The sequence below is a fragment of the Meleagris gallopavo genome, chromosome Z, assembly GCF_905368555.1.
Source record: "Meleagris gallopavo chromosome Z, MGAL_WU_HG_1.1, whole genome shotgun sequence".
In the NCBI taxonomy this organism is placed as follows: Eukaryota; Metazoa; Chordata; class Aves; order Galliformes; family Phasianidae; genus Meleagris; species Meleagris gallopavo.
In genome coordinates, this window is record NC_139435.1 from 23,626,472 (window position 1) to 23,653,432 (window position 26,961).

At 42.8% G+C, this 26,961-nt stretch overlaps 1 protein-coding gene and 1 long non-coding RNA gene across 6 annotated transcripts in view; one reads left to right on the top strand and one right to left on the bottom strand.

The window, feature by feature from the left end:
• Positions 1–1,550: 1,550 nt before the first annotated feature.
• Positions 1,551–26,961, bottom strand: part of S100Z (S100 calcium binding protein Z) — a 31,983-nt gene continuing 6,572 nt past the window's right edge. The window contains exons 1-4 of one of the 5 annotated variants that reach the window (XM_031557261.2): positions 22,269–22,983; positions 7,277–8,114; positions 3,907–4,063; positions 1,551–2,844 (exon numbers count right to left, since the gene is read on the bottom strand). In XM_031557261.2, the coding sequence (XP_031413121.1) occupies positions 2,686–2,844; positions 3,907–4,047 (300 nt within the window). In that variant the 5' untranslated portion in view covers positions 4,048–4,063; positions 7,277–8,114; positions 22,269–22,983 and the 3' untranslated portion in view covers positions 1,551–2,685. The other 4 variants (XM_085213699.1, XM_085213697.1, XM_010725538.4 and 1 more) reach the window with 4 other exon arrangements.
• LOC109363940 (uncharacterized) overlaps positions 22,960–26,961 on the top strand; it is a 44,194-nt gene continuing 40,192 nt past the window's right edge. The window contains exon 1 of the long non-coding RNA XR_014880544.1: positions 22,960–23,128. This is a non-coding gene — a long non-coding RNA (uncharacterized LOC109363940). The remainder of the gene's footprint in view (positions 23,129–26,961) is intronic.

Here is a 26,961-nt window from a genome sequence, read left to right on the forward strand (position 1 = left end):
GGGTGATTTGTGTACAATGGGTAGAAGAGACAGGCAAAGGAGAATGTACTCTCTCTAATAAATGAAAATGGAGAGCTGGCATCCTCAGACATGGAGAAGGGTGAGGTACTTAATGAGTTTTTTTGTCTCAGCCTTCAGTGGGAGACAGGATTCCAAGTCTTTAATGTTACTTGAAAAGACCAGACCATACTGCAGTGTTCATTTTTCTATTGATTTTTCAGACAGTTTGATAACACAAATGAAAAAATGCCCAGAATAAGACATCTTTCCTAAAGCTGAGGAACTTTGGAGGAAGACACACAATAAGCCTCCACTTCACGTAGTGCTTTAAGGGGGCTCCTGGATGCAAGCTTGAAGTCAGCAAAAAAAAGTCTGTAAACAATAAGAAAAAAATAATGGCTTCATATTTACAGAAGATAGCTCTTCTTTTAAAAGCAGTTAAAAGTGCATCTGCAGGGTAAAGCTGCTGTAGCAAGGCTGGCAGTGCAAACACCATACTGCATGTCCAATGTGGGTGGCTGAATGCAGTCTTCCTTGCAGAAAAGAGGATTGCTCATTGCCTTGTTTCTGGTTCTAAGGCGGCTCAAAACTTCCAGGTGATCTTTCCCAGAAGAGAAAGATTTCATGTATGGAAGTGCTGTCTGCAAATGCATCAGTGATTGGTATGGCTGGAGGAGAAATGGCAGAGGAATGAGCCCCTGGTGAAGAGGGGCAACGAGAAGTGCAAGCCCTTTCTGCAGGAGAAGCAGGCTGCACTCAGTTCCAATTTGCACAGCAGAGGAGGTGGCTCTGTGGAGCATCCCCCTGCCTGACCTCAGCAGTGTGCCACAAGGAGCTGTGATTTTTCAGAACTCTGCTCAGCACATGAGCTGTTGAGCATCCTTGGTCCCACCAGGGGTGGGCAGGTTATTTATGGACTAGCTGGAGCTTCTTTCCAAAAGAGCTCTTGCTCAGAAGCTGTAACAGAAAAAAAGAGCCCTCTCTGAGAAAATGTGTCTCCTTGTAACTTGGGTTGAAGGTTTAGACTGCTGTCCCTTCCCTACCCACAGAGGAAGGGGAAACTGGGAGACCAGGAGCAGCCTGCAGGACCCATGGAAAACAATAGAGGCCAATCCTTCTGCCCTCCCTGGTCCAAGAACTGCAGAGATATTAAAGTGCATGACATCAGGGGGGCAAAATGTTGTGTGACTGCTTTCAGTCTAGTACACTTTTCCAGCGTTTCTGTATAAGATCTTTCGTGAATCCTAAATAGCTTCCATCGCTGGTGAGTTAAAGAGATAGTGTGATCTGGCTCTGCCAAACTTTTTCTTTCCAGGATAACACCATCTGCTGGTGGCCTATTTCTGGAGATGATTTCCACCTATTTGTATATTTGCTACACCTAACAGAATCCTTTTCTCATAACAAATTGCATCACGTTACAACATGTAATTTTATACAACTATTACAGTCTTTACTGAGTGATGTCCAGGGACCTGGGGACCTAGTAGAGCACATCTTCACTGACAGTTGTTCTTATTTTACCACTTACACAAACAGAACATCCTGACTTAACTCAAACACCTTTTATTACAGTTTGAACTAATAACAAAACAAGAACAAAGAAAGCTCTCCATGCAAAGCAAAAGCATGACAACTTGCCACTGAGGACTGCAGACATTTGTAAGCATGTTTAAGCAGAAGTTTAGACATAGATGTATTTTAGTCCATGCATAGATTAGCATTGAAATGTATTGTCCTTCTCTCTCCATGCCTGGCCAGAGGGTCCCACTGCCTCCTTCCGTGCCACATTTATGCAGGGATTTGGATCTGCATGGGATGAAATCATTGTTCCATCAGATGACTCACATGATGAAGTTGTACCCTGGGATCTCATCATGACATCCTTTACAAGTGGTCCTCCAAAACCCTTCTCTTATGGGTGCTAGAATAGTGAAGGCATTTACCTTTCCCCTGAAGACCTGGCTCTTCCATCAACATTTAGAGCAGCTCACTGACTAAATCCCCTATACATTTGAATAATTTATCATATGAATAAATTAATTTGTGCTGAATGAAGAGCTGGACTGCTGAGGTGCAGTAATGCGCACACAGTGGAATGGAAGCTGGGGAGGTGGGGAAAACAAACCCATAACCATGGCACACTGTGCCACCCTGCTTGGGTGGCCATGTCTGAAATACAGGAGAGCAGGGAGTACAGAGCAGTGTCCAATGATTGGGTTAGAATGAGTAGAAGTGGTTAAGAAACAAACAAATTTCGTGACCTGGAGAAAGATGCCTGTTACAGAATGACTGAAAACTCAATTGCAAGTTTTACAATTCATTCAGATTTTCCAGTTCAGAAGCTATGTAAGTAACATTAATGTTCCTTTTATATCCCACCGACAGTTATGAAATAGAAATCTTAACTCCTGCCAAACAATCTGCCACCCCAGAGCTGGAATGGGGAACTGACGAAGGTGTATTACAGCAGTGCAAAGGCTGAAAATACTAACAGCCAGACTTCAGGTAGTGTAAGCTGCCTTTGGTCCAGCTTACACCAGCTGCTAATCTGGTCCACAAGAGTTTTGCAGCAGTAGTAATTGGAGTGATGATGGTTTGTGTTCACAAAATGCTGATGACCATTACCTAACTAGTCATGGTTCATTGCATTTGTGACCAGAAGACTGATTTTATCCAGCATCATTAAAATCCTTCTTCTTGAAGCTGTTCTTCAAAGAAATCGTTACAAGCCACAGTCAGAGTTGCAACCAGAGTCATAAATTCATTAAAATCCACTTCATTGTCTTTATTGGAATCCAGATCGTTCATAATCTTATCAAAAAGATGAGGATCGTTTTGGCCCTGAAAAGAAAAAAAAAAAAAGTGACTTAGCTGTGTAGATCTTGAGTGCATAATTATAGCATACCAGATGGTACGTCACAGCCCAGGTGCTATGAAATAAAAGAGTGAGGGAATTATGCATCTGGATACTAACATACCATGAGGCGTAACATTAAAAACACAGATCTGGAGTCCCAGAGATGCACAGTAACAGAAACTGGAGAAATACAGGTACTAAATGGGTACAGAAATGGATCAAACAGATTTGAGGAGCTGCAATTCACTTTGACAAGTCTGATCTGCAATGCATATTTCTCTACATCATTCTTAAAAAATATGTTATTCGTAAGTGGTTGTATTATACCTCCACTGATGGCACTCAGAAGGTTTCTACTTAACAAAGAGCACATCCTGCTCAGTGAAAGTAATGGCAGCCAATCTCATAATAGTAAATCAGTAGCTAAGATTAAAAGAAAATCCTATTCAAGGAAATGGAGGTATAAAGGTATAAAAAAATCCTGCTGACGGTAATGGGTCTCAGAACAATGCTTACAATTCAGAGGCTACAGAAAAAAACAATTATGAATCAAATTATCATTCCATAAAGCAGCAGTGCTGCATAATGAAGAACATAACAAATGTGTAAAGAAATTCACATGAAAGGCTGATCACTGGGAAGTTTTCTTAGAATCTCTCTGCAGGGCAGACAAGCAGCTGTATTGCTTGCAGTTTCCCACAAACCTGTGTAACAGCTGTCTGTGATGCAGTTATAAGCCCCTAGGAATATGACAGACCTTGGATCCCACATTACATGACCATGGTATGTAAACTGCTTTCTTGTCTGCTGAGAGCTAGTTGCTGGAACTGATTCTTTGAAGGACATATTCTGCCTTTTCAACTTTCCACTTTTCAAATGGGATATCTGATCTCATCTTCCTCTCTCCATCTCTGCAAAGACAACTGTCATCTGAGAGGCTGTGGCAGGATGTGCACAGTGTAAGGAGATGCTGTTCCTGAACACTTTGATAGATGCTTATCCCACCTGAGAAACAGAAACTCAGAGACTGAGGAGCTGCATCTTACAGAAAGGAAGTCAGTGAGCTCCCTGGTGAGGAGTTCCTTGAGCTCTCTTTTGCTCAGTTTGTATCTGTCACCTTCTTTGCCAGAGTAGTGATGAAAAATCCTGATGAAGGTGTTCATGGCATCCTCCAGCGGAGTGGACATGGCAGGAGCAGGAGAGCTGTGGAGCATAAACCCAGAGTCAGAAATGTGGCAGAGGAGCCAAAGTCCTGACATGGAGAAGGGATGAGAGCTAGTTGGGGATTGGCATTGTTACCAGCACAGAGAAAATGAGTCTTCTGCTGATCTGTCCTGCCTTGTGCATGTGAAAAGGCTATGTTATTAAAAAATAACAATAAAACTGGAACTAGATCACAGAATCACAATAACTGTAGGGGTTGGAAGGGACCTCTAGAGATCATTGAGTCCAGCCCCCTGCAAAGCAGGCCCCCTACAGCTGGCAAACGAAGATGAAATTGAAGTCACTTCCAACCCAAGCCATTCTCTGATTCTATGAAAATAAAATATCATTCTGAATTCATTTGCACTTACCTCTAAAAGGCACAGAGAAAGGAAAGCCCTTGTTTAAGAGAGTGTTCTACTGCAAATACACTTGCTACAAAAAGAAACCTCTTGCACCCATAGCTGAAAATACAAACATGAAGGCACCACGCTGCTCATTCAGAAGTTTCCACAAGAAATTAGAATGGACATTAAGAATTAGAAAACAGCAGCTGAAGGAGACATGCAGTTATATAGGATGCCCCTGACATTTCTATGGTGGTTGGAGAAAAGTCACTGATTATAAAAATGTGCAAGGGTATGGGCATCAGGTTTTGCTTTATTTGGTACTGGTTTGAGATGATTTTTCTTTCATCTCTGTAAAATACTTGAAATAAGCAAACATAAGATATAGGGCTTGTTTTATCAAGCATGCAGTAAGAAAAAAGAAAGGGAAGCACCACTAAAACTGAAAAGAGACAAATGTAATTCATTAGTGAGTAACTGACATAAAAAAAAATAAACTCTGAAAAATAGAAACAAGGTGAAAGGAAAAGGGAAATATTGTTCTGATTAAGTCCCAGGAGTGAGCTTAAAAAGGCAGAATGAAACTCAAAGTAAGACTGGAGTCATGAGCAATATTACAATGCAAAGACCAAGACTTACCTGCTTTACAGGCGTGGTGAAGTGTTTGAAGATAAACACTCAGTCAGAAGGTGATGGCCACCTTCTGTTCAAAACCCACACACAAGCTTTTGTTTATCAGGCTGAGAGGGTGGATTACACATATAGGGACAGACGTATAATTGTCACACAGACAGGTCTTCTGTTTCGCTCTGCAGTTGCCTACTGTGTGCTGTAAAAGTGCTTGCTCTAGATAGGTCACTTAAATATTCACTAGGCAGCACACAGGGCTGTGTGTGGACAATCAAGATTTTTTTTTTATCATTTAACCTCTTACAAAAATGCATATCCAGGGACCTGAAGGTAAAAACTAGAAAATACAAACAGTAAATGTAAGTCTGTATGAAATAACATTCCGTTTTCAAAAACACCTTCCTAATTTCTCCATAGTTCTACAGCAGAGAGCCAAAGTGCCTGGGCACTGGCAGCCCATCCTCAAGGATATTTCAGGACCAAATGTGGGCTTGTAGTTGAGTTTGCACCAAACCCTTTATTGTCAGGTGTCTCAACAAACCTAAAATGCTGGCTCTTGTCAGACAAAGTTCTTGCCATAGAATCACAGAATCATCAAATCGTAGAATCACTCAGGTTATAAAAGACCTTAAAGATCATCGAGTCCAACCATGACCTAACCATACTACCGTAACTCTAAGAACCCATCGCTAAATCATGTCACTGAGCAACACATCCAAATGGTTTTTAAACACATCAGGGATGATGACTCAACCACCTCCCTGGGGAGCCTATTCCAGTGCTTAACAACCCTTTCTGTAAAGAAGTGTTTCCTGATATCCAGCCCAAACTTACCCTGGCATAACTTGAGGCCATTTCCCCTTATCCTGTCACCTGTCACCAGTGAGAAGAGACCAACCCCGCTCTCGCTGTAAGCACCTTTCAGATATTCGAAGAGAGCAGTAAAGTCTCCTCTCAGCCTCCTCTTCCCCAGACTGAACAGCCCCAGTTCCTTCAGTCTCTCCTCATAGGACATATTCTCCAAGCCTTCACAAGCCTTGTTGCCCTTCTTTGGACCTGTTCCAGCACCTGAATGTCCTTTCTGTACTGAGGTGCCCAAAACTGAACACAGTACTCGAGGTGGGGCCTCACCACTGCTGAGTACAGGGCCAGGATGACTTCCCTAGTCCTGCTCACCACACCATTCCTGATACAAGCCAGGATGCCATCGGCCTTCTTGGCCACCTGGGCACACTGCTGGCTCATATTCAGCTGACTGTCCATCAGTACACCAAGGTCCCTTTCCATCAGGCAGCTTTCCAGCCACTCCTCTCCAAGCCTGTAGGATTGCCTGGGGTTGTTGTGACCAAAATGCAGGACCTGACACTTGGCTGTACTGAAATGCATCAACTTGGCCCATTGATTCAGTCTATCCAGGTCCCTCTGTAGTGCCCTTCTCCCCTCAGGTGGATCAACACTCCCTCCCAACTTGGTGTCATCTGCAAACTTATTGAGGGTGCACTCAATCCCGTTATCAAGATCATTAATAAAGATGTTAAACAGAAGCAGCCCCAGTACTGAGCCCTGGGGGACACCGCTCGTGACCGGCCGCCAACCGGATTTAACTCCATTGACCACAACTCTTTGGGCACAGCCATCCAGCCAGTGTTTCAGCCAGCAGAGCGTATGCCCATCCAAACCATGGGCAGCCAGCTTCCCCACGAGAATGCTGTGGGGGACAGTGTCAAAGGTCTTACTGAAGTCTAGGTAGACCACATTGACAGCCTTACCCTCATCCACTAAGTGAGTTGCTTTGACACAGAATGAAATCAGGTTTGTCAGAAAGAATCTACCATTCGTAAACCTATGCTGACTGGGCCTGATGCCCTGGTACTCAAGTCCTCTGGAGGAAACAAGGAAACCAGTTTCAGATAAAGATGTAGCTAGAATTGCAATGTGCTCAGATCTGTGGACCTGAGTTAATTTCTGTCAACTCAGTTGAACTGAATTCCAGAGGTTCTAAGGAGAGCACCTTGGGTTTAGCACACAGCTACTTCATGCTCATATCTCATACCAGGCAGGAGATGCTTTTGCTCCTCTCTGCCCTCTGAGCAGATGACACAAAATGCCCATCACTTGACTAAACTTGTCACCACACAGACATTCTCTCTGTGTTTCCGTTTCTGACTTGGATCCTTGTGGAAATGCAGTACAGTTCAACCTCTTTTAAAAAGTAATCTTCCCAAAGAGTTCTTACCCTGCTCCTACCCTGGAGACATCCTGGCCTTGCTGCAGGGAATGCAAGAAGGAGCAGCTTCATCACAGTAGGCCTTCTTATCACTAGAAATCCAAAATGGCCACAGTTTTCATGATAGTCAAATGGAACAGAAAGCTTCTTGCTTGAGTTTGGTTTCTCTCCAGAAAGTTTTCCAGCTGTTGCATATGCATATTCATCAAACAAAATTGCATGGAAAAACAGCAACAGGAAACATAGCTGTGGCTACTTCTTTCTTTTATCCCAGCCTGGAGGACAGAGAAGTAGGTGGGCTACGCTGTTGTTTCTGAAAGCTTCCAGCCACTCATAATTTTAAGTGCCCAGCAGATCTCAGCCCACACCTCTGTCTCCTCTTCCCCAGACATGATGCCTCTCTCATCTGTGCTGCTGCAAGAAGCCTCCACAGTGGGAGGGGTCTTGAGCAAGGACTTGTCTGATGGGTAAGGACATGGTCTGGGAGAAAGGATGCCACACAAAATGCTGAATCCAGCAGTATGGGAGGTGACTGCACATGAAGTGTTGCTTCTGAAGCAGTAGGCAGGCTCGTTTGGATAGAGGTCTCTGTGGATGCACACAGTAGTGCTTCACTTCTTATCACTGTGATTGTGATTCTCACTGGGCTAGGAGGAGGAAACACATCAATTTGAGGACAGGTCCTAATGGAAGCCTGGATGTTGTCTGATGACAAGAAGAATCTACCAGCCCCTGAAACCAGATGAGTTCTGAGGAAGAGTGCCCTCCATTCCCCTTCTGTATGTGATGAGGGACACTTGTGGTATCAGCTGCATTGCAGTTGTGCACGCATGTGCCATTGCAGATGCTAAGAAAAAAATATATCAAGAGAGACTGTTACTTATGCATCTACAGACATGAAGGGCTGTGATTCAATAATGACAACAACTACTGTTCAGAAATATTACTCAAACAAATAGTAAAACACCTTTTTGTTGTTGTTATTTATTCAACATCTTCACCCACAGGCAGAAAGAAACATAGCGAAGTCAACAGATATGTATACAATCCTCTTGTTTTTCTATGTATTAAACATCCTCTAGCTTATGAATATTGCAATTAATTATTTAAGCAGAGTCTACAGGAGGTGCAACTTTCAAGCAGCTCGTATAGTCTTTCAGAGCTGCCAACCTCAGGACAGAAGAAAGAAGGTCTTTCACTGTTATCTCCAGAACATCAACTCAATAATTTACACAGTGATACAATCTGTGTTGTCTCTTTCAATAGCTACTTTCACTAAAGCTAATTGTGTAAGGAACTCTCTATCCCATGCTGGAGGATTACATCTACAGAAGGAGCAGCTGCACTGAGCTTGTTTATTAAGATGTCCTTTCATTTGCTCTGTCCATCCCACTCCCTTTCCAGCTATTGAAATCCTGCTGGTAGCTCCAGTGACAGCAGGGATCTCCCAGCTCCTCTGAGGGCAGATCTCAGAAGCTACTCAAAGTTCATGATTGTCAATCCACTGTTTTGAACTCTTCATCTAAAACTCTTGATAATCATTTTTTGATATGCTATCTGATAGGCGCTGAAGATAACTAAAGGCATTGTGGCCTGAGAGAAGAGCATTTCTGTATGAAGAACCAAGTATGTATTAGTAGCCACCACTTCCCCACTGATCCTATCCTGCTCTCTGGTTTGCACTAGGGTGAGCACAGGAGTGGTGCCAGGGCAGACACATGGCTGACGGAGCAGAATGGCAGTGACTGGAGACATGGAAAAGATTGGTACCTTCTTCATTAGTGTCCAAACTGCCCATGCCTCGTCCCACCTATTGCTCAAAGTGGAATGGTCACCAGATGAAGTTAGCCATGGATTTATCTCGCTAAATCTTAAAAACCTTCAAGAACAGAATTTTCAGAGGTTCTTAGGTAGCCTACAGTTCTGCTGCATTACCTCCCTAGGGAAGATGTAATATTTGGTCTGGACATCCCAAGTTATGAACATGGCCACTAGCCCTTCTTGTACTGCCACCACTACCAAGAAGTGACTTCACTGACATTATGAATTATCTTCAAATACTCATCATCCCTCAGCCTGACTCAAAAATAAACCAGAAAGCAGCCTGTTTGCCTGTTCCCTGACTTAGCTAATCTAGTTCCATGTTTTTGTGTATCCTATATGTCACATGCTGGCCCCTTGCAGACTGCTCCAGCTGTGCCCTTCTCCTAATGAATAAAGTGATATTAATGTGCACGCTGCAATATTAAAGACTAAACTGCAAAATTAATGGCTGTCAGAATCAGAAGAGCGGATTTTCCACATGGCATGTCAAAAATTCTATATAGGACCGAATTCTGTCATTTTTGGCTAAGCATTAATACACATGAGCCTTACAGGATGAGTAATCCATCTGATTTCACTGGAGGCTGCTGAGAGAGGTGAAGGCTTTTTCTTGTTGTGTAAATCTGAGAAAAGACCAAACCATCTATGAGTGATTCCTTCACTTCTAGTCAGAATAAGCTAGAGGTACACATTGTCTCTATGGGGTTGCACCTTCCCTTCTCCATAGGGATGAAGCGCTCAGACTTCCGGCAGAGAATCTTAATGCTGTTCTCTGCTCCTTAAGAATGATTGATACAAGTCAACAGCCCTTCACTTCCACAGACAAGAAGGAGAGGTTTTGGTTTCTTGGATCACAGTGATTTTCCTTTTGGTCTCTTCTTGAAGCAGCATAATAGAGGATGCTTTTAAGCCAGAGCAACCTACAAAGTGAGAGACTAAGCTGCAATAAAATACTGTTCAATTTCAGTGGGAGAATCTCATACTTAGGGCATCTGGTTTTCAACATTTGCCGGAACACATGTGGGGGATATTTTCTCACAAGTAATTATTGTGCTGGGAAAGACAAGTCAGCCTCCCACCCACATCCCGTGATATTTATTTTTCCCAGATTCACACCACTTTTGAGATGCATGTGTTCTGCATCAGTGTTGTACCCCAAAGTGGCAAAAGGTGTGACTGGAAACAACAGGCAACTCTGCAAGACTCAGAGGGACGGATAAACTGGACAGTAAAAAGCTTACACTAGATTAACTAGCCAAGATTAGAATAAAGAGCTTATTTATATAGATTAAAGAGTTTACAAGAGACTTACATTTGAACCAGCATTTCATGTTATGTTATATTGAGCATTTTTACGTTTTTAGCATTGCTAGCATTTTCATTTGTGTTCTGTTTCTGTATCTGGCTGGTTGACTGATTTATCTCATTACATCAGGCATAAGTCTCTTTCCAACAAGTCTGGTTCACATCTCCAAGATGTGAACACAGATAGTGGAAGGTGAGACGGGCCCCATAAGTGAAAGTAAAAAGGCAAAAAAGGCAAAAAGGCTTCACAGTGACTGAGAATAAGGGGGGTGAAGGGGAATAGTTAGAGATAGTTTATAGAAGCAAGAATGTAGAGGTTGTTAGAAAATAAGGGATGGCAGACACTGTGACTGGGATAGTGAGGGGGATGAAGGCCATAAAGATAAGGGTTTGAGAACAGCCCGAGGACATTTGGCAGGGAGGTGATTAGATGTCCACAGAGCAAGAAGAAAGCGGTTTGGGGGGATGCCCCCCCGAAGGCTCAGAAGTTTACAGCGAAAACGGTCAGAAGCCTTCACAAGGAAGACGAAAAATCTTCATCCCAAGACCCACTACGTATGCACAAGAGGGGAGGGTCTGCATGCTAATGAACTCTCAGGGGTGTAATAAGTATCTGAATTCTGGGAAAACTATTGATTATGTATTAGTTTAGGCTATATCTGTAGCAGGATTTCTCCAGACGGTGTGCAAGCTAGGAGGATCTCTCTCACTTGCACCCAGTGTCTGCGCAGCACTGAATAAATCATACCTGCTATATAACTACTTTATGGTTATAGAGTTTGATTCCACATGTTAGATAGCAGAATACCAAAAGCTGGAGATGCGGTGGACACCCTGTCTCTGGAGATACTCAAGGCCAGGCTGGACCAGGCTCTGGGCAACCTGATCTAGCTGTGGTTGTCCCTATTCACTGCAGGGGTGTTTGTCTAGATGACCTTTAAGGGTCTACTCCTACTCTAAGGATTCTATGATCTTGATAATAGCTTTTATCACCTAAATTTGGTGGTTTACTCTGTACAGATCTTTTCTGAGAGGTTACACTTCAAGGACTGCCCAACTCAAGTTTACCCTGATCTCATTCTTTTCTGAGTCCCATGCTAAACAAGACTGTATATATCTTTTCCAAATGCACTGATGACTTTTTATTTGAAATGTCTAGCCCACTGAACTCTGCTTGTTCCCATAGTGGTCATTTCTCTTATGCTTCTCATTTGGGACAGGAATTGAAGTGTTGCATATGAGATGCAGAGTTGCATCACCACCCACTACTCCCTTCTCTTCATTCTAACAAATGAACCACATTTTTCTCTGTGAGCAATAACCCATTACTACACTGTGAAAGTAACGTTTGATTGTACAGGAATTTATTGTTACCTAGAAAACTGCCTAGAAAGCCTTAACTAACCCTGAACTGAAATTATGAAGTCATATTCTGGTCATACAATATTTTCTTCCACTCAGGCCTCTGAAACATATGTATCTACTATGTCATTTATCAGCCAAGCCATTTATTACTTTAATACCACTGGTCTACACTGAGGAATATCAAAATAGTGTAAAATGCCACACAGACAGAGCCAGCTCTATTTCATACAGCGGCAGGGCATCCAGTTCAAAGGCTAGAGCACAGCTCTCCCTTCTGTAACCAGAGAACATGCACACTGCTCCAGCTGTCTATGCTAAGTCAAGTTACGATATGTCACCTTCTGAGCAAAACCAAGATAGCAATACCCCTTGTGATAAATCCACTGATGCATAAGAGGAGCCCACCCTCCTGAGACATGCTATTTCTGTCCAACTCGTTCATACTTGTATCAACATCCAGCAGCCTTTGCCCTAATTCACTTAAACATCCACTTCCTTCCACAAGTTTTTCGCAGATAGGTACAGCTTGTGCTGCATAACCATTGGTAGCTCTCCTTACAGGGTGTGGTGCAGGTGCATGCTGGCTGTGTCACAGGACAGTGGCCATGTCACCCAGCAGGTTGTAGTAGATGACTAGGAAAATTCCTGTCCACTTCACATTCTCCAGTGTGTGTGGTTCTCCTAAACTGCCCCTACCTGAAGGGCACCTCAGGTCTGACACATGTATGGGCACATGGGAACAAGAAGAGTTTGCCAGTAGCTGTTAATGTGAAACAGAAAAGCTGATGGAGATGTATTAGTTAACGAAGATGCCTTGGAAGGGCCCAAGGTGCAATAATACATTTTCTACTTCATAATGATTTCAACAGCACAGCTGATATTCTCCCCTATTGAGCACTCAGAAACATGTAGGATACATGCAGACCTTGAACAATGTCCTCCGTATGCTTTCATTGCTTCGTAATCTCAAGAAATCACATAGTCACAGAATCGCAGGGGTTGGAACGGACCTCAAGAGTCCCTTTGCACACTTCTCTAGTCTCAGACTAAACATTCAGCAACTATTAAATTTAGGAACAAGCTTTGGTGACAGTGAGCTCCTCCAAGCAGTTAAGACCCAGTCCATGTAACTGCACAGTATGCTTGGCCATGTCATGATGTGTGGGTGGCCACAGAATTGGAGCTTCTGCAGCTTTTCCGTACTCCCTGCTGTCTGTAAGCTGTGATATCAAGCAGACCAGTTTTGGGATAAAAGGCAAATAAACTCTCCTTCCTTATCAGTAATGCATTGAGACCAGACTGATTCAATATTTCTGGGTATTTTTGATATAAAGTCAACATACATATATTTTAAAAAAGAGGTAAATAAAGTTTTCTTATAGTTTGTGTACAAACCGATGAGGAAAACTTATTTTGGTCTGGGACTGCCCCTTAGTGTCTTGCTGAAGAACTGCTACTTCCAGATTTCAACTCCAGGAATGACCAGCAACTCCCAGACCCAACACCTAGAAGTAGATCACTACTGCACTACTACAGCATGCTGTGCATAAGAGTCTGCATTATGAACCACAAGCTAAATGAGAAGAAAAATACAGAAAAAGAAAATAAAAACCAAATTCCAGCTACTTGTATCTTGTTAGCTAAAGCTACAAACTCTGCAGGTAATTTAAGTGCTTAACACCATTCAGTGTTCAAGCTATGGGATTTGGGCACATGCTTTGTAGAACTGAGGCTGTATATCCCACAGCCAGAAAAAGACCTAAGTATTTTCCAGGTGTTTTCACTGTGGTGAAGCTTGAGGCTCCCACAGAATGGAGAAAGGGACATGCTGAAGTATCTGTCTCAGACCAGAGTAGAGGAAGAAGCTGTAGGCCAAATCCTCACAACGAGCAGAACAAGTTGATAGGACTGAATGGTGTTCACCCCAGAGCTGTAGAGGAACTCAAGGTGGATGAACCATGCGCTCCACCTGGGAGCCATGTTCTGAAATCTTATTTGGGACTACAGTGCAGGAACTGGACAGGGAGAATGTCAATGTGAGAAGTGCCCTGCAATAACCAGAGATATGCTGACAGTAAATCTATTGTTGGGAGGAGATAAAGAGGAGTCTGGCCTCAAAACCAGAATGCTGGGAACATGAATAGAAATAATGTACTGGGGAAAAGTAAAGGGAAGTCATAGCTCAAACCTGCTGGTGTTCACTGGAGGAAACCATGAGTTGATGACCTCTCTCCTTATGATCTACCTTGTTCACAGAGAGTATTCCTCAGTCTTAAAGGAACTAGGATGCCATGGCATAAGAGGGAAATGACTGACTGAAAGATAGGATATCAGGAATAAATTATTGATCTCTACAAGCGAACTGAAACTGCCAATGGAATTCTGCAGGAATCTGCACTATTCAACACGTTTATCAGTGATCTGAGAAGAGGGGTGAATAATGAAGAGATAAAGGTTTTTTGCTGACAAAAACTGTACACACAGAGCAACTGAAAATGTTGGCCCAGTAATAATCTGAAAATAAACAGTATTGGGAGAGAAACAGAAAAAGTAAACTAAATAAGTGCAAAAGGGAACAGTGGTGGCCCTGGTGTCCTCATTTTAGGAACAGTACAGCAGGATTGGAAAAGGTAAGGAGAAGAATAGCAAAGAAGATCAAAAGCAGTTTTAATGTTAGAAACAAATAATTACAGAAGGTGTCTCTGACTATGGGAGGACATAACTGAGTGAGTATATGACAGAAGTCCATGTAGATGAGAGTAGCATGGGAAAGATGAACAAGTTGTTCATGGTGTTTTCCAATATATAAATAAAGAGAAACAAAAATGAAAAGAAACCAGCTCAAAACAAACTAAATAATATTTTTAATCTGTGAAACTGCTTGATTTGATGAATTCCTGGAAAATATTTATTGATAACTTATAAATATAAAAGCTTGTGTCATCAAAACATCGTCAAAATGCAAATCACTGGACATGTGATGAGTGTTCTGGGCAAGTATCACTCTTGCTACGTGCTTATCTTTTTCCCTGGATAGCAGCATCTGACACTGCTTCTAGCAGGTTACAGGGGTAGTAACAGCTGTTGTCTAATGCTGAAGTCCAATTAAAGTTAGGTAAAAACATCTGTCCTAAGAAAAATGTGGAACATGTACTCGTTCTGATAGTCTGCTTTCCTGGAGGACTGTGTCATTTAGATGGCTCAGTAATTTTGCAGCAGGGAGAACATTCATTAAAAAGTTCAGAACAGACCCAACAGCCATTTCCAGGATTAGACCACAGCAAAGCAGAGCTCTGATGGCAGGAAGCACACATGGCCCTTCCTGGATGGTCCCACTGCTGATATATTACAGGTGCTCTGAGGGGTCTGGTCCAGAAGAGTAGATTTTGGATGGCACTAGGAATGAAACCAGACTGGCAGTACAGGAGCAATGCAAGTCCTAGCAGAAGCCAGGGAGATTGTTAAAAAAAAAAACCAAACTGATGTAGAGTGAGGGCCAGAGGCAGGTGTTTGTGAGGAACAATTGGCTTAATTGTCTTTAAAAGACAAGGAAATGAGGTGGTTGTTCCATGTTTAATGAACACCATAAATAATGGCCCAGAGATACGTTGCATGTGTGTGTGAACCACAAACAACAGAACAGCCAAGGGGCATCATTGTCTTTTCACATGTTAGTGCATTTCACTTCCATTTGGACAAGAATAAGCAGCACTGTGCAGACACACTCAAGTGGCAGCCAGCCCACGCTGCTGTGCTGTGGTGCCTCCATCCCTCATCTGGCAGAGCACAACAGGAGCCCCCAGCCCCGCCAGCCCTGCCAGTGCCTTTTCTGAGCCCCAGGCCAACAGCTGGTTTCCTCCATTGAGTCACACAACACCATAACCCTGCAGGCTGCATTTTGGCCTCCTGACCCACACCCCCTCCGTGCTTCAGCTGCCTCGTCAGGGCTCAATCTGCAGGTTGTGAGTCATACATACCCCACGATTTTGCTCTAGACTTTCACGTCCACTATATTAATTGCACATGAGCAATCTGAATGGACTTTCAGCAAACACTTCTAATGCATAAAACCAATGACATTAAATAATCACTGGAGGAGAAGTAGATACAAGTGACTGTGGAACTACTATTCAACCGAACAAATCACAACCAAAAATATGTTATTACAATTTGGAAATAAACTGGAATAAAATCACTGAAGTGAATTAGAATTTGTTAAAGTTGTGACAGAGAGAAGGTCCACAGAACAATTAACTGCTTTGTCCTACTGCCACTATCATTATATCTGCTATGGAAAATGCATAAATCCATTTTGAAATTTACTGCTCTGCTGTTTTCTAAAAGGATGAGTAACGTTTTATTGCTCTCACCCTGTACTTTCCAAGTAGCCCTGTAACAAAGCCTTGAAAGAGATGGTGTTACACTTACAGAACTTCCTTCCCATCTCCTCCCTGCCACACTGAATAACATTCCACCTTTGATTGGTGGGTCTTCTTTTTACTTCAAAGAGCCACACATCACGGTTTAAGCTCTTATGAAACACAGAACACTGCGGAAGTTACGTTCAAAGACTCTTATTTGTGTAAGCTTTCTATATTCATTCCCCAGAAGAGTTTAATAACAGATGATACCTTGTGAGAAGCACATATCTCAGTGACAAGGAATTTGTTCATAATCAGAACTATATGAATATCTGTTATTTGCTTTTCCAAATATTTGGCCAAATACCTTAAAATATGAAAAGGAGAATGTCACTGATATGCAAACTCTGTGGTATTTTTTTAATTTAAGTTTTTATTTTCTTTGCAAATATTTTTTCTACATTTTCCCCAGTGATTTCATTCAAAATCAGGCTTTATATTTATTTAAAATCTTTTCCAAAAGAATTCCTTTGGCATTGCTTAAGGGTTCTTTAAATATTCATCATCCCTGTGGTATTTCCAGAGGAGGGAAGACAATCTGACACAAACGTCAAAGTTGCTATTAAACCAGATTTCATGGGTACTTTCATTGATATGAAGTGCTGCTATCCAATTCATAGACTAAAAACTGCAATGGCAAAGTGACCATCCTTCCTTGCTCTCATCTGGATCTCAGCAGATCCAAAAGACTGGCAGGCTCCTGGGGCAAAAGTACATCCTATCACCTTCTTCCATTATGTTGAGCTAGGTGTTCAAGTATGTTCCTTTTGGTAAAAATATGCAAATATCCTCATTTTCAGATAGCAAGAAGCAATATTGAACACTTGGGTCTCCTACTTAGTGCGGTCACCATACTGTGCACTGAGTATGGTGCAGAAGTGTGGCAGAAAACAGCATTGTATTAGCAGTGATTACAGCTGTAGGTGGATAGCGCTCTAATTGCAATACCTTTATTGATTCCATGCATATGTTTCATCTTCCAGTGGTCATTGAAACAGGAAGTATAACAGACATTGGATGTGTTTTATTCTAATAGCCATCTAAGGAAAATTATTCATACAGCAAATGAACAAGGATGTCCAATAACCAAAATTACAAATGTTTCTGCCGAACTGAAATCTCCTAAATAATAGCATGACAAAGCATCTAGGTTTTCTTATTAAGGACTGAATCCAGGCATTCCTCATTCTTGTTTGCTATCAAGAGAACTTTGAATTAAAATAAATGCACAAAAGAGACTCTGATGTTGTTCAGAGAGTGGAAAAGATTCTTTTTTTTTTTGCTTAAGAAATACATTTATTTCTTGTTTAACTACATTCTCAACTTGTGAAGAAACCTGAGTTACCACCAACAGAGAACTGTAGAATCACAAATATGACAGAATCATAGAATTACAGGATCATAGAGCAGCTTTGGCTGGAAGTGAACTTAAGGATCACACAGTTTCAATCACTGCCATTGGCAGTATTGCCATCCACCAGATCAGTGTATCATCTGAAGTACTCAGGCATGACCAGTAGGCCTTGAACCAAAGATGACCTCTTGATGAATCTCACAACACAGCATTATATATCATCAGTATTGAATCATTAGTGAAAAATGCATGACGAGACATCTCATTAACAAAAGATGTAGCTTAGATAAAAGGATATGAGAATGTATTAATCTTTCCTTGTTTACAAGCATACTGTCAAGGCCTACTAGTACACAAACTTCCTTGGTTCCTCCTTGAACTTGAACTCTGACCAGGCTTGAGGGAGAATGAAACCAGATATTTCCGCCTAATAGTCACATAAACTTGTTTATTCACCAGTATAAAAGACGGTCTCTCTTTTAGTGAAGTTGGAGACTTCACATATGAGTGGATGTACTGCATAGGATCTCCCAATTGCTGGGAAAGGCTCTCCAAATCCTCACTGTATTTGGGGCTCCCCAGTGACTGCAGCTCTGGATGATGTTAAAGTATTAGGGCAATTGATGATACATTTTTCTTAATCACTGTCGCTATCCTTGTGCAGTAATGTTAGGTGCATTGCCTGGTTCTGTTTTATTCTTGCTGTATCATTTCACTTATTTTCTCATTGCTTTAAAGTTAAGATAAACACAGGTTTTTAACTTGGTGTCTGTGACCTTTGTGCTGACCCTATCCACAGCAATACACCATCCAACCTGGCCTTGAATGCTTCTAGGGATGGGGCATCCACAGTGTCTCTGGGGACCCTGTTTCAATGCCTCACTACCCTCTGAGTGAAAAATTTCCTCCTAGCATCTAATCTGAATTTCCCTCTATTAATTTAAGACCATTACCTTATCACTATCTGTACCTGCAAGAAGTCAGTCACTCTCCTGTTTATAAGCTCCCTTTTAGCAATGAAAGGCCACAATGAGTTCTCCCTGGAACCTTCTGTTCTCCAGGGTGAACAAGCCCAACTACCTCAGCCTGCCATTATAGGAGAGGTGCTCCAGCCCTTCAATCATCTTAGTGGCCCTCCTCTGAACCCGCTCCAACAGCTCCATGTCCTTCTTGTGCTGGGGGCCCCAGGCCTGGATGCTGTACTCCAGACAGGGCCTAACAAGAGCAGAGCAAAGGAGGACAATCATCCCCTTCTCCCTGATCTCTCATGTCCTGCTTTTCATTCACCAGAACTGCCAGGTCCTACTCTGCAGGGCTGCTCTCAACAAGATCTTTTCCCAGTCTGTACTCACATCTGGGACTACAGTGATCCAAGTACAACACCTTGCACTTGACTTTGTTGAACCTCACAAGGTCCATGTGAACCCACTTTTCAAACTTGATGAGGTCTCTCCAGAGGGCATGCCTTCTACTGTATCAACTGTATCATGCAGCTTGATGTCAGCAAACTTGCTGAGGGTGCACTCAATCCCACTATCTGGCTCTTTGATAAAGATCTTAAAGAGCACTGATCTCAAGACAGACCAGTGGGAGACATCACTCATTCCCATTCTTCACTTAAATGTAGAGCTGTTGATCACAATCCTCTGGCTGTGACCATGTAACCAATTCCTTATCCATTAAACAGTCCAGCCTTCAAATCCTAGCTTTCCAATTTAGAGATTGCAGTTAGCAGTCTGCTTCCCCGATCCCAAGCTTACTGGGGATATTTAATATCAGATGTTAAATCCTTCTCTAGCATCTGATTTGTGTGTTTTGAAGTGATGAATTGCAAAACTATCTGCACAGCACAGGGAAAGCTGGGTTGTCTTTCATGTTTGTTCGTATTGAAGAAAATATGCAATATCAGCTAGACACAGAAGAGGGAGCATTTCATCATGGTATTGGGTTTTTGGTTTTTTTTTTTTTTTTTTTTTGCTGTTTTTGGCCAAACATGATTCTATATTTAAAATTCTTTTCCCTTGAGATGCATCTGATGAACAACAGATCTTAAGTATCACCAGTATGATCTCGGGCATACAGGTTGGCTGATAAAGAATATCTCTGACTGCTGTGTGAGAAGCCATGATCCCACATCATGCTTTTTGCTCCTTTTCTGCAGATATGTTGGGGACTATGATATCCATGTATAAGTCTTCTACTGATAGGAATTTAATATGCAAAAGTGAGAGTGCATGTTCACAGGGAAGGCTCTGCACCAGGGGAAAACCCTGCACAGAAAGCCAAGGAGGCACCAGCACCTCCAACTTAAATGCTGCAGCTTTGGCTTCTCCTAGAATGGTGGAAGGAAGGTGCTCTAGGAGGAATAAGGGAAGCTTCAGACTAGACTTACGCAGCTGCCCTCTGTACCATCTATCTACCAAATGTTTAGATACCAAGGCAGAGATGTGTTTTGTCTCCCTGCTCAAGTGCCAAGGAACTGGGAGGAAACCTGAGATTGACCAGTCCAACACAAAGGCACTGAGTTCAGGTAGCTCAGTCCTCACTATGGTGATTCCAGTAGGTAAATAAGCCCCCCAGAATGGTCCTCTGGCCACAGTGCTCTGTAGGCACCATTTATCAAGTGTATTCAATAGGTCTATTTTTTGGTGTTTTGTGTCAAGAAGGAACTCTGTGGTTGGTATTCATACCACATACTGTTTTAAACTTAAACTCAGAATGAAAGAGAAAAGGATCTTGAAACAACAGGGCTGCTAACATGTCTTTTATTTGAAATCTTGCTATCCTGAGTTGAGGTATAGGCAGTGGCAGCCATCCTTAGCAGCAGAGCTGGGCACTGCCATTTCCCCACTTCTGGCTCTGCTCCACAATGTCCCAGGTCCTAGGTCCAAAATTTTCATTAAGTGCCCACCTGAGCCCACAGAATGAATAATCAGAATAATCAGAATGAAAATACAGCATTACCAAAGTGAATGTAGCTGTGCGGAAATGACCTCCTCTTCTCTCTCTCTTACCGTCCCTCCTTCTATAAGCACCTGCTTGGCTACTGCTACATGGCATAACCCTGTAGAGATCACCTTGAGCTGAGTTTTGTCTGTGCTGAAGACAACTCTACATCCTTCAGTAGCAAATCAGAGCAAAGTCAACTGCACTTTTCACAGAATCACTGAATCACAGAATCATAGGATGGCCCGGGTTGGAAGGGACCTCAAGGGTCATGAAGCTCCAACCCCATTGCTGCAGGCAGAGCCGCCAACCTCCACATTTAATACTAGACCAGGCTGCCCAGGGCCCCATCCAACCTGGCCTTGAACTCCTTCAGGGATGGGGCATCCACGACATCTCTGGGCAGCCTGTTCCAGCACCTCACCACTCTCTTGGTAAAGAACTTAAAGAACACTTCAGAGACGCTGGTCCAAACAGCCCCCTGACAAGCAGCCTGCCAGCAGTGCCTTAGAGGATGCCATCATGCTCTCCATGGCCAATCCTGCTAACCAAAACCCATGCAGGAGGATAGTAGCAGCTAGACAAGGATCCTCAGACTCAGTTACTCATCCATAGCCCAGCAGCAGTTCAGGCATTTACTGTGGAGTGTTGTACTCTCAGGCACTTTTGTCTTTCCTTGTCTGTTCCATGGCTGCCAATTTAACCACACACTGGGAGCTTCCAGGTAACCAGCCCAGTATACACAACAGAGTATTCATAAATTATGACAGAGCACCTCCATAATTTCATTGTACAGTTGAATTTTACCATCAAATCCCTCTTCATAATAACGGAATCCTCCACACGAGCTCATCCACTGCATCACCACAATGCAGCCCCATCCCTGGAGGTGTTCAAGGCCAGGTTGGATGGGCCCTGGGGAGCCTGGTCTAGTTCTAGATATGGAGGTTAATGGCCCTGCCTGCAACAGGAGAGGTTGGAGTTTGATGAACTGCGAGGTCCCTTCCAACCCAAGCCATTCTATGATTCTGTGATGATTCTATAAACACAGCCACCTCTGGCCTTTCAAGTTGGCACACGTTGTACCGCTGAAATTACATGTGAGACAATGATTTAACCCAAAAAAGCCAACATATGAATGCAATACAGAATCACTTGCATCCAACATGCTATGAATTTTTGTCTTGTCCTTAATATTTTAGACTGAACACATCACTCAGTTCATCCACACACAGAAAAAAAAGATGGATTTGCCTGACTGGGAATTCAAGACAAAATGTCAGGAGGTCAGGCATGTTCAAGCTTTAAGCGTATGCTGGTCCTGAGCCACTGCCAGCCACATGCCAGTGAGCACTAGAGCATGGTGTTCTCTTCCCAGCCCACACTATTCTGAGTCATCTATTGCTTCTTTTGTTTTCTTTCTATTCCCCTTGTTTCTGCCTTTTGTAAATGTGTGTCATAGGAGACTCCTCTGGAAACTCCTTTTACATTGTATCTTTTATTTATTTTTGTTTTAGTTACATAAGCTAATGTGTATTTTTTGTTTGTTTGTTCTTTTCATTTTCATTTTTTAAGTAGGCCAGCCTCTCCAAAGAGGAAAGCATGTCCTTTGCTTTCTTGCGTTAGTTTTCTAGGTGCTCCAAAATGCAGACCTAGGCCTATTACAAATTTTCTCTACTGCATCCCACAGTACATAAGGATAAGTGATAGGGCAGTCACCCTCACGGACATTCAGCCAGGAGCAGCATAGATACTATTGCTAAAACACAGCACTAGAAGTACTTACTGCTCTAGATTCAGATCCAGTGTAGACAAAATCTGAATGCCGTTGGTTGGTCACTGCAGAAGTACTTCTATGCACTGCTTTCCTCTTCTATGTGGTCAGAGAGCTGACAAGCACCCTAACTTGGAGTAAATCAAATGGACTGCACTAAAGATTCATCTCAGACGTGCAGACCACACAATTCCCAGCACTTTGCTTCTTCCAGGTGAGGCAAAAAGCAGAACTGCAGTCACTGAAACAAAGGGAGCAGCTAACTGCAATAGGCAGTCATCCCTCACATGTGCCAGCTCATGCATGCTCTCAGGCAGAACACTTGTTGCTTGATGGATGGAATATTTGATCAAATGCCATCAGTCATAGACAGCAGTTCCCATACAGCTGTCTGGTTTCATGCATCTGTCTTGGGGCTGGAGGTAACCAGCTGCCAGATCTGAGAGTTGTTACCCTACTAGATCATTTCTCTTAACTCCTTAATGCAGATTGGTTGCGTACAGACTTTTGTTCTCCTCCCACACTAGGTTCTCTTGCTTCATTATATAGGTACTCACTCATGCTCATCACTGCATATTATTAATACATTCAAAACAAACGAATGAGGCTTAGCCCACGTGAAGAGCACAGTGCCAGCAAACTGTGCTGGTAGAGCACTCCAAATATTTACATAACTTTTGCTGTAAACCTGTCCTTCACAACCAAAATAACAATCCCATGGAGACCAGATGCAACAAATTTTACCTGCAAAGGTGCTGCCTGTGGGTTACAGTCCCCTTAAGGTTCTTGATATCATGGTTCATCAGGGATTGCACCAGTTTTCTCACATGGATTGTCTTCTGGAGTCTGCTGTGGCAAAACACAGTACCCAGGTGAGTGTTAAGCAGCTTCACATTACATTCAACAGCTGGCAGCGTATGTGACAGGAAAACAGCTTTTGAGAGATGTCACTGGACATGTCCAGCCAAGAAACACAGGAAAATCGTAATTTTATTTGCATTCAGGTGTGCAGCCTCTCTGCTGAAGCACACAAATTAGAACTTGGCCCTGATAGAACTTATTAATTCAGTAACAGCACAGATCATAGCATCACAGGTTAACAGAAACGTTTGGGTTAGAAGGAAACTTGAATACCATCCAGTGGCAGCCCCTCTGAAATGAGCAGGGACACTTCCCACTGGATCAGGTTGCCCAAAGGCCAAGGTTCAACCTGGCCTTGGACAGTTCCAAGGATGGAGTATCTCTTTCTCTTGTAGCTTTCTCTTATAGCCTCCTCTTCTCCAGGCTGAACAAGCCCAGCTCCCTCAGCCTTTCTTCATAGGAGAGGTGCTCCAGCCCTTTGATCATTTTCATAGCTTTTCTCTGGACCCATTCCAACAACTCCACACCCTTCTAGCCCTGGGGGTCCCAGGCCTGGACACAGTATTCCATATGGGGCCTCACAAGGGAAGAACAGAGGGGGACAACCACCTCCCACCCCTCCTTTGATGCAGCCCGGAATACTTTGGCCTTCTGGGCTGCAAGTGCACACTGCTGGCTCATGTCCAGCTTTTCATCTGCCAACAGATCTAAATCCTGCTCCACAAACTGTCCTCAATTGACTCATCACCCAGTCTGTATTTGTGCTTGGGACTGCCTCTTATCACTGCTGAATTTCATAAGTTTTGCATAGTCCTCCTTTTGAGTCTTCCATGATCCCTCTGGATGGCATCCTTTCCCGCTAGTATGTCATCACACCACTCAGCTTAGTGTCATCAGAAAACTTGCAGAGAATGCACTCAATCCTACTGTCCACGTTACCAACAAAGACATTAAATAATATCAGTCCCAATACTGACTGTCCTGTTTGCAGTTGGGATAGAGTTAATTTTCTTCCTAGTAGTTGGTATGGTGCTGTATCTTGGATTTAGAATGAGAATAATACTGGTTACACACTGTTGTTTTAGTTCTTGCTGAGCAGTGCTTACACAAAGCCAAGGATATTTCAGCTTCTTGTGTTTCCCTGTCAATGAGGAGGCTGCAGTTGCACAGAGCTGGAAGGGGACACAGCCAAGATAAGTGACCAAAGGGAGAGTGGCCAACAGGAAATTCTATTCCGTTTGATGCCATGCTCAGCAGTAAACCTGGGGGGAGTTGGTTGGCAGTGTGGAGCTGCTGCTTAGGCATCAGTCAGTGGGTGTTGAGCAACAACATTGATTGCATCACATGTTTTGCTTATTATTTTATCTTCATTATAATTATTATAATTCCCTTTCTTTTCTATCCTATTAAACTTCCTTTATGTCAATCCAAACGTTAACTTCTTTTTCTAATTCTCTCCTCCAACTCATTGAGAGTGAGTGAATAAACAACTGTGTGGTGCTGAGTCACAACACCGACCCCCGAGGGACACCATTCATTACTGATCTCCACCAATTTCAGCATGATCATCCAAGCGACTCCTTATCCATTGAATGCTCCATCCATCACATCCATATCTCTTCAGTTTAGAAACAAAGATTTTGTGTGGGACAATGTCAAAGGCTTTGCACTAGTCCAGATAGATAATCCCAGGTAGATCTTGGCAGACCTGAGCTGGTTCTTTTCTAGTGTTTGAATCACATCAACAGTTGCAGGTTTTGCAGGCTCTAGCACTACTACAATCCTACCTACCACCATGTACATACAGGACCATACCTTTCCTCCTTCCCCCCGTCACACAGAGCTAGGCTAACAGGGAAGCTGTTTGTAGCCACACTTAAATGATTGTGAAGTTTGTGTCATGCTGACTGGCACTGGAATGGTTAGGCCTCATGGATCCAAGTCACAGTGTTTCTGCAGGGCACTCAATGCACCCTTCACAATCACTAGTATTTTTTCCAATATCCAGTGTATCTCCACCTCCTCTGGCCTAGTTAACAGTGAGCTGACTACATAGTCATCCTGTTATACCGGTCCTGCCAGCAAACAATGCTTGGAAAATATTTGTCTCTAAGTCTACAGAAAGTTATTGATACTGAGAAAAACGACAGTGCTCGATTCCCAGGAGAGCTACACGTTTAGAGATGTGTTACACGTCTACAGTCAATATAAAATAAATGTTAAAATTGTTGATGGCATTCAACAAGGATTACAGTGAAAACTCAGGAATAAAATAACTGAGTTTGTAACAGTTGGACATTACCTCTTGCAGAAATTGCACTTGAGTTCCAGAAACCAATGTCTTAATCAGTTATTAAAAGCAAGTACTTTAGGGTCCAAGAGAGTGTGGTCTCATAAGCCAAATATATATACTTATATCTATACTTAGCCAATTACTGGTACTTACAGCCAGAGCCATCACTGAGGAATGTTTGCATCCTTAGAGGAAACACCACTATAGTCTTTGTAAAGAGAAGTCTGGGCTTAACAGCTTTTTGGAGTTCTTGGAAGAGGAAGAACAAGAGGACAAGAGCAGATACAGTCTACCTGGATTTCCAGACAGGAACAAAGGGCAGCAGGAAAATGTTTGGTCTTCACAACAAAGGGAGCTTACCAGTGTTGTGCTGGACCTGTTCTGCACATTCATAGCTGGTCTGAAAAGGTTTAAGCAGTGAGGAATAAAAGTTTGCTGAAGACACAAAGTTAGTCAAGACAGTAAGGACTTTGGCAGACTGCAAAGACTTGCAGAAGAACTTTGCAACACTAACCAATGAATTGACAGATGAACTGAGTATAAATAACTGTAAAGTGAGCTGCACAAAGAAAAAACAGCTTGCTTTATGCAATTATGGGTGATAAAACTACTGTAATCACTCTGGAGTGCCATACTGAATTACAAGAAGTTCCACGAAAACATCAACAGATGCGGATTAAAAAACATAATTCTAATAGAAGAATTAAATGTTGGGAAGTATTGGGAAAATAACTGGGAGTAAAACAGCACTCTTCACTCTGTCATCTGTGGTGTGGATATTGTATGTAGCTGAGGGACAGAATAGAGGAAATAAATGGAATTATCACATGTTGAATTATGTCTGAACTGGAGCGACTGAATTGGCCAGGAAGCCTGAGCCTGGGAAGTAGCTTAGAGGGGAAATGTGATACTGGCCTACAAAATTGCAACAGGCATGGACAAGGTGGTCAGAGACTCATTCACATGCTTTTCTTCTTTAAGAAACAAGTGCCATCAAGGCACTGATTCAAAGCAAGTAAGATGAGTTTGATTTTCACTGCAAAACAAGTCACTGATGTTTCTAACAGACCAGCCATGTCGGATTTCAGTAGCTGGATTCTGTGAGGGTACTTGTCTCATTTTTCATTCTGAGGTCCATAGCACACCACTGTCATGGTGGTGAAATATGACGAACTTCACCTGCCCCATCCTGTGTGAATATGTCATGTTGTCCTTGTGCCCTGCTCAGCAGTTCTGCTGCCTTCTGGCACAGTTAACTGTCTCAGAGCATGGTGGACCCTGGATCTGTGCCATCAAAGCCATTCCTATCTTCTCACATGGGGCTTCACTGCTTTCTGCTTAGGCATTAGACAGAGGCCTTGCAGCTCCTGTGCTTCAACTTGCTTTGAAGATCCACAGTGTGAACTGGTGCTGACAGTGAAAGACAGGCTGCTTCTCTCCTTCATGCTGGGCCAATCTCTCAGCAACCAGACAAATGCTGTTAATATATAAAATAAACCTTTGCCTCACTCTCTACTCCAAGTTTAATTTCAACTGATTACTCTTCATTGA